The 8,564-nt window shown below is 40.6% G+C and overlaps 1 protein-coding gene across 1 annotated transcript; it reads right to left on the minus strand.

Annotated features, from left to right (window-relative positions):
- Positions 1-3,329: 3,329 nt before the first annotated feature.
- LOC148041647 (glucan endo-1,3-beta-D-glucosidase-like) lies at positions 3,330-6,809 on the minus strand. Its single transcript, XM_087681037.1, has 3 exons — positions 6,366-6,809; positions 4,836-6,257; positions 3,330-3,627 (listed from the first exon to the last, which is right to left on the minus strand). Exons 1-3 carry the CDS (start codon positions 6,427-6,429, stop codon positions 3,596-3,598), a joined length of 1,518 nt encoding a protein of 505 aa, XP_087537163.1. The 5' UTR covers positions 6,430-6,809; the 3' UTR covers positions 3,330-3,595.
- Positions 6,810-8,564: the final 1,755 nt, after the last annotated feature.

The following is an 8,564-nucleotide window of genomic DNA, read 5'->3' on the forward strand; positions in this document are numbered from 1 at the left end:
AGGACAAGATAGGTTATTATTATAGTCATCATGTGTCTATGAGTAAAGGTGAGAGATATTTTATAATGCACATTTGCATATAATTGTCTAAAAATCTATGTAATGTAGATGGTCATGGAAACTTGGTGTGCAAAATCCTTATGACTTGGTTTTCTTTGTGAGTATCTTACTCTCTCTAGTTGTTTCTTATGCTATGTCTCTACATCATCACGACAAGCTCATGCATTCTTGCAATGACTCTTTTCTCTTTTTTGTTCTTGATTGACTTACATGAATGGTCATCTAGATTACGTATGAAAATATAAGAGGAATCAAAGGTACCTTTAGCCTATGTGGTATGGGACCTAAGATTTCATGGAAGGATCTCTACGAGATGGTATATGTACCTTGCTCATAAGTCATGTTATCAATGGTGGCTAGGAAAGTGAGAATGTTGTCAAGGGTGCTGAGTAGGAAGCACGGGTAGTTCACTACATGTATGCCCTTTATATCACGTGTGTTCAAGGCCTATTTATAAATATCCTTATCAATGAAATTTTTTAAAATAAAACATAACCCTTTTCTATTCAATCTGTAAGTAGCCCTTGTATATGGGACCGTTCTGTATGTAAAAAATGTGTAAAAATTGTATTTTAAAAATCCCTTATGTTGAACTCACTTGATACATACATATATTTATGCACTAAGTAAAGCTACTGAAACCCCCAAAACCATACTCATATGGGTTTGGTATTAGTTCTCCTAATGTATGTGTTGAAAAATGTGCTTGAGAGGTCACACTAGAAAGAGCCTCTAATGGCCCAATGAAGTGAATGACTTAATAAGAAGGGGCTTTCCATCCTTTTTACAACAATGGGAGAAGGGGGCCCTCCTAAGGTTAGGGTCACTGCTGCAATTGGGAGGTAGTGTCATCACCACTACAATAGATGCAACCACAACCACAATGGCCAAAACTTGAGCAAGGAAGACAAGCACTTTAGCTCTATTCATTTGATATGAGCCACCAATATGAAATTAGCACTTTTTCTTGATGCATGATGTTGAGTGCAATGAATGTTACATAATATTGATGACTCGCTCCATAGTATCGACAATGCCAAGTGCCATGAATGTTACATAATAACGATGAATCACTATATAGTATTGACTTCCTCTCTCTGCTTTCTCTCTCTTTTTACTCCCTCCTCCTCCTCTTTCTACTCCCTCTCTCCCTACTCTCCTCTCTCTACCCTTTCCCTACTCTCCTCTCCTTACTCTTTCCAATTTCTCTCCTCTCTTTGCTCTACTTTTGGTATAATGCATCTCTCTCCTCTTTCTACTCTCTCTACTTTTTCTCTCCTCTCTCTATGGTTTTTTCTCTTCTCTCTCTCTCTCTCTCTCTCTCTCTCTTTAATTTCTCTCTACCCCCCTCTCCCATCTTTCTACTCTCTCTCCTCTCTCTACTCCCTCTCCCTTCTCTTTCTACAATCTATCATGTCTACTTTTTCTCTCCTCTGTCGAGCCTCTATTTGTTTTCTCCTCTCTCTCTCTCTCTCTCTCTCTCTCTCTCTCTCTCTCTCTCTCTCTCTCTCTCTCTCTCTCTCTCTCTCTCTCTCTCTCTCTCTCTCTCTCGATTATGAACATCCATACAAAGTTGTTGATATGTAATGCTAATGCATTAATTGATGAAAAGTGATGATTCTTCAAATTCATATATTTTGTAATTTTCGAACATGGGTAAACATAGCTATTTCATGAGGAAATCATTTGAAAGTTAGAAGTTTTAGAAGGTGCCTATGTAATATTAATAGCATTTTGTGATTACTATAATCTACCAACATCTCAAACAAGTACTAAGACTCTATTTGTCATGATGCAATTGTTGTAAATCACTTATGTAAATATTAGTAGCATTTGGTGATTACTATAATATACCAATATCTAGAACAAGTAAAACTCTATTAGTCATGATGCAATTGTTATAAATCACTTTGGAATAGAATTATAGCTAATTGAAATATTTGTCATGGAATGAAAAATCTTAGGCTTATCATAAAAGAGAGATTAGAAATGTATCTAGATTTGAAAGAGGAACAAGATCCTTTGCACTTTGAATATTTTAAAAAGGTGAAATATACAATTGGTTTTTCATGGGCCCATTACAATCTAACCATCACTATGTACATAGCAATAAAATCTACAATGTTGCAACTTATGAGAAAAATATTTTCAAGAAATCGATATATTTTAAAAATCATACAATCATGTTTAAGTTTAAGAAAGCTTAGAAGAGTTTGCACATTATGAATATTGATATGCTAAACATAAATGTACTTTAATAATATAATTTAATGTTTGAATTTGTAATTTATAATGCATAGTTTGAACTACTTGATAACAAAAAATGTGAGCGCTCTTTTTCTATTTACTTTGTTTGTTAGCCATAAAGATTGTGATTGTAATGCTTAAAAAATATTATATATAAATGTTTAAAACTCATATAGGTGGGTGTCTATAAAAGAAGAAAATTACTTGTGGACAAATTTAGTAGTTCAAAGAGGCCTTTCAGATAGGGGTAAATTTTTGCATGAGAATGTTACAATCAAATACATTATCTAGAAATTATCTTCTAGTAACACATTTTCAAATTATTATACCCTAAATTTGATCATTTGAAATGAAATTATTCTAGGATGACATTCAAGTAAATCTTAAGTAATCTTTGTATGAGAAATGTGTATCTTACCTAGAAGGTTGACCTCCTGGAAGGCCAATATAGATTTTTCTTCCAAGTAGTCAAAATGAGTCACTCTATGGCCTCTTGCTACTAATTAGAATGAAACTTTGTGGCCACTTACTAGTAATAAGAATGGAATTCTAACTTCCCCTCACAGCTTGCTTTAATCATAGCCTTCAATATTCCATAAATCTTTACTAGAGTTGCACTCATGTGCTTGATACCTTTCTTTGCACCCTCATCTCTAAAAGTGCACGATTTATGTTAATGGTTTTCATATCGCCTATCTACATGTTGACCCTAAAATGAGTAATGAAACCATTAAAACTCATTAGTAAGGAAACAATTAGACATGAATAGTATTTTGGCAAATTGATGTTCATTGCCTTGGCAATAAATATCTAGCTCCATCATTACCGTTATAATTTATCAACCCTTCTTCAAATGACAAATTATATTATTGATCCATTATGTCAATCTACATTGAAAGGGAGTCTAATCTAATCATCCTAAGCCTTTAAACACATCTACAAGAATAAAAAATCTAATCCATTATGCTTGTGATATTCATGAAAGACATGATTTGTTTCACACTTAAATTGAACCATCCCTTTAATAATAATGATTCTAGGGCTTTAAGAAATGATATTTCTTATACATTCGTAGTCTTGCACTTAAATCCCATTCACACAAAATGTAAGCTTTAATACTCAAATGAAAATTTGGCCACTTTTAGAATAAGCTGTTCACATAAAGAGATCTTGTGTGAGTAGGCTAACATTATCTAAATAAAGAAAGTGAATGCTCTTATATGAAAAATGAATGTCTTTGAACACCTCATGTCCATTGTAAGCATCCCATAGTGTACCAATCAACATTTTATTGAGATGGGTAGACACAAGATCCATAGCCTGCACATGATTGAGAATTTATAAGTGGAGAAGTCACAAGTTCTACTAAGCCAATTGCAGGTCAATGGATTTTACTTCTCTAAAATTCTAATTATAATGAAAACTTGCTATATGAGAGAGAGAGAGAGAGAGAGAGAGAGAGAGAGAGAGAGAGTGTGTGTGTGTGTGTGTGTGTGTGTGCTTGTGTACAAGAGCACTAAAGCTAGCAAGAGAGACTATAGAACCACTATGGCTACTAGCAATGTTTGCCTTAGATTTAGACATTGTGAGAACATTAGGTGCATTCAAATGAAGAGTTCATGGAATGTGTATTACAGAAGCTTATTTTGTTAATATTTCAAAAACACATAATGCAAACTAGAGGCTAGCAATTAGGGAAAATGTGTGAAAGGTTTGATTGGACCTAAGCACTAGTTTAGGTGGGGTTTTTAGGTGAGACAAAGATGTGAGGTTGAGAGATCTCTTGTCATCACTCTAGCAAGCAACTATGTTTAAAGGAGCTGTTATAAAATCACCATGGGGCTCTATTTATAAAATATCCTGTTGCACAAAGTTGCCAAAGAGATTTTACACGTTTATGAGCTATAAAGACATAAAAAGATCTATGATATGTGTTCTCATAGAGGGAATGCTTGAACAATAAGAGGCTAAAGTATAGACATAGAAACCTTTTCGACTCCCAATATCAAAGGGGTAGTTTTATCCATTATGGGAATTGATACTAAAATAAGGTTATCATTATGAGAGATGGTAGCTAGTGGTCCGTGGGGTCCTTTTTTGACTTTGGTGTGACTCCCTTTTCATTATCTCCTTGCCTATCTGGGCAAAGCATAATATTTTATTCTCTCATTTGTGATGGAAAGCAAATTTTTATTTAACGAGACGGCTGATTATACAGTTTCGTATTTATTAAAGCAGTATTATGCATATTCTTTGTGCTGTGATTTTTGTATTTATTAATCATAGTGTAAGTTTGCTATGACCTATGTGATTAGACCACATTACTAACCGCTTATTTATGTCATGATTTTGTGAGCAAGAGAGGAGAGAATTTTTCCTACGGTAGCAACAAGCGCACGTATGATTGAGGGTAAGCGCTATCGAAGAGAGAGAGACCAAGAAGACAGCTTTTAAAGTGGTAAGAGCAATCCAAAGAAGGTACACGCTACTATCGAAGGGGGCGCGGGGGGTGAGCGAGGGAGACTTACTTGGATCAGTGAAGGTGGTCATGCCTGCACCACTAAAGTCGCAATTCCAGGAGTTCCGGCCGTGTCGTTGGAAGTAGCTGTTCATGGCAAAGGAGGCTTGCAACACGAGGTTATTGGGGCTGTAGCAGGTGCCACCTGGCTGGATGGGCTTGCAGTCCGCTCCCCCTTCGCCGCACGCGTACTCGATGCACTGCTCCAAGGCCGTGTCCGCCGTCGAGGGCCTGGCGACGCACCACGTGGCGCCGGCCGGGGCCAAGGTCCCACCACGGTTCTGGCCCGCTGGCGGCCCCACCGGGGCCCGCGTCCCACCACGGCTCTGGTCCGCCGGCGGCACCGTGCCAACGCCAGGGCCGTCGCCTGACGTGACCGGCGCCAGGAGGCCCACGTCGTAGGCCGGCGACTCGTCGGGGCGGAGCAGCCCGAAGTTGCGCTCGGAGGTGGGCCCGGGCTTGAGGTTCTCGTTGAAGAGGGCGAAGATGTAGGCGCGGACTGGCGTCCGGGGTCGGGCGGGGGTGCCCATGCCGGAGGCGACGCGGCGGATGAGGTTGGAGTTATACTCACGGGCGTTTACGGCGGTAGCGCCCGGCTCGTCCGGGCCGCCGGCAGAGGGCCAGCCGGTCTCCGCAACCACGACGGGGATGGCATCGTCGGCATAGCCGGCGGCCCGCATTGCGTAGTAGATAGCGTCCAGCTGGGCGTCCAAGAGGCTGGTGTAGCGCAGTCCCGTGGCTGGGTCTACGACGCCTGGGTTGTTTGGGCCTCCCAGCGCGTAGTCGAGAGAGATGCTGCCCGGGTCCTGCTTGTAGGCGAAGTAGGGGTAGGCGTTGGCCATGAAAGGCCCGCCTGTCCGGGCCAGAAACTCCAGCACGGGGCCTATCCCCTGCCGGAAGGTGCCCGCCGACGGCGGGTACGACGTCGCCAGCACGGCCATCGAATTCGTCGTCGTCACCGGCACGTTCCGACGCAGGCCCAGCACCCGCAGCGCGGCGTAGACGTTCTCCATCGCGGAGACCAGCTGCTGCCCATCCGATGACGTCACCTCGTTCCCCACCGCGATGCACGCCACCTCCGGGAATGACACCACGTGGCTGGCAACCCATGAAGAGGCCGCCCCGCGGCTCGCCGCTAGCATGGGGATGTCCTCGTTTGCAACCCCAACCACGACGCTCAGCCCCGAGCGGGCGAACGCCTGCAGGACATGTGGATCCGCACTGTACAGCTTGATGCTGGTGATGGGGGTTCTCTGCAGGAGCTGGCTTACGCGTTCGGGCGGGGGGAGGTTGTCGGCTACCATGCCGTAGTTGACACCCAGGCCGTCAATCTTGTAGCTGAAGACTGCTCGCTGCCGTCTAATCGACGACCAGGCTTGAGCGCCGCCGGTGATTGCACCGGCGTAAAGGCCTGCTTCATTATATTCGCTCACTAGCAGAAGACAATGCAATGAACTTATCAGCTATCACTCGTCGAAATACAGATAAATCAATCAGCTTATCACTATCCATTATTGAAAGGAAGACGTAGTAGTCTCACCCGCTCTTGTAATCGCAGATAGAGATAGAAGCTGCATCAAGGCTAGAACCGAACGGCACCCCATGAGGATCTGACTCTCTCTCTCTCTCTCTCTCTCTCTCTCTCTCTCTCTCTCTCTCGCAGCGTGTGCGCGCCCCCTCTTCTCTGTGTCTCCGTGACAACGTTTGCTCCGCTCCCATGCAATATACCTTGTTTTCTTATACACACCTGGTGGCTATATTGCGTCCTCTTTACGAGGTGCTTATAATGCGTAATTCTCCCATTCATCAAGTGTCTCAAGCAAACTCCCGCCGTTTATACTTTCTGCCGCACCTCCTTCAATCGATTGTGGCACTGTTTACTGTGCAAGGCCACAAATATTGGCTCTAATTAGCTATGGCCAAGATGAGAAAGTGTAAATGCAAAAATCTCTTAGATCATCCCAAGGCGCTCATTTTCCTACCACCGTGTTTTAGCACCTCTCTTCCTTTCGTCCTATGGATATTTACCCATGTGCAAGGTGACTTACAGGAAGTTAGGTGCACATTTGTGAGGTGGCAAGATGTTGATACACGATGTGGGGACGTTAATGATTGTGCTAGCAAGGACATTCCTTAAGTTTCTTGGATTACGATCGTAAGTGTCTTGCAATAAAGCTGCGCATCTGTTCTGGCAACCCGAGTGCAGTTTCAAAACTAGGTTGTAAATTTGATGTATAATGTTAGGCTCTAGCACATAACTCATGGCATATTGGACGTTTTATAATAGCTTTACATTCATTTAGTCTCTCAAAGTGCACAATTGTTTGCTAAAATTTCTATATTGAGAATGAAAACTTAAAACCTTAATGTATTGAATTGAATCTCTAATTCAATTGTCGAGATTTTCTAGATTTTATCTAGACTACAAGAATTCATAGAATACACAAGTCAGGCCATACACACACACACACAGTCACTCACTCACTCTCTCACTCACACACACACATACACACACACATACACACACACTCTCTCTCATTGACATTGTAGGGCCTATCATGTTTTTTACAAGCTTCACATTTGAATTAAACTTATGTCAAGTTTTTAGGCTTGTTTGGTGTGCTCAAAATGGCTTGATGCCCTTAAAGTTTCCATTGTTAATCATGTTCATATTGCAATCATCTTTATAAATGATGTGCAGAAATTCCATTGAGATCTATAGTTGATGCTTTCTCATGTCTATTGGACCTGTTTTTGGGCAAAAACATCAAGCATGAACACACATATTCCATTGAGATCTATAGTTGATGCCTTCTCATGTCTATTGGACCTTTTTGTTTTTGCAAAAACATCAAGCATGAACACACTCAAGCATATTATGTGCCACAAGGATGAAATGTAAAAAGTCAAAGCATTGCATTGAATACCATGACCACACAATAAATACAACTTGCAAGAAGTAAACTATGGTGCACCCCTTTTCGTTTAGTAGTATGACAAGATTTGAGCTCTAGTATAGTTAAGTCACTTTCATATTATTGATTATGGATTACATGAGTTCAAAGGGTAATAGCCTAGTGTTATTCCTTCTACTAATAATCATGAGGCTAAGATTTTAAGTCTCATAGAAATGCATCACTTGATTTGACATCACATGGCATAGTGTACTCATTTAAGTACGCACACTTGCCACTTGAAAACTTGATGTAGATTTTGGAAGAGGGTCTAAATGGAATGAGGCTTTATTATGCACTTGCTAGATATTCTATCTACACATAAGATAATTGCGAGCATGACTCTTGCCCAGTTCACTAATATTTGGAGGGGCAACATACTCCTCATGGACATTCATGTGTATCTTTGTTATCTAAGAAAAATAAAATGTGGGTTACTATGATATTGATAGGAACATAATTAATAACACCTATATTTAAGTCATTTTGATATCTAAAATTATGGCATTTAGTAAAGTAGAAATGCAAGATTCGAAATAAACATCCTGGCTCCATTAGCTCCTCCATTCAAAACAAAAAAAACTATTTTAAAAATTGATCTATATATTATTGGCTTCATTTATTTCATTTTTTGCATCATCTTGTGTAATGAAAACTAATTTCATTAGTGCAAGATATTCTTTCTATGTGAAATTAAGAAACAAAGTGTAGACAATGAGTGGCTGCTCAATTGAAATGAAATTACTTTGGTAATCTAGTCATGTATTAGATTAGTAGAATTGCAT

Source organism: Lygodium microphyllum, chromosome 1, assembly GCF_053477565.2.
Source record: "Lygodium microphyllum isolate KBCC chromosome 1, Lygodium_microphyllum_v1.1.10, whole genome shotgun sequence".
NCBI classification, from domain to species: Eukaryota; Viridiplantae; Streptophyta; class Polypodiopsida; order Schizaeales; family Lygodiaceae; genus Lygodium; species Lygodium microphyllum.

What these genes read in the sequence shown, in the direction of transcription:
- LOC148041647 (XM_087681037.1), bottom strand. Translation starts at nt 6,429, where the DNA reads ATGGGGTGCCGTTCGGTTCTAGCCTTGATGCAGCTTCTATCTCTATCT. An exon ending in ATCTGCGATTACAAGAGCGG is followed by an intron (nt 6,258 to 6,365) that starts GTGAGACTACTA and finishes GTCTTCTGCTAG; the next exon opens with TGAGCGAATATAATGAAGCA. An exon ending in GACCACCTTCACTGATCCAA is followed by an intron (nt 3,628 to 4,835) that starts GTAAGTCTCCCT and finishes AATCATGTGCAG; the next exon opens with GCTATGGATCTTGTGTCTAC.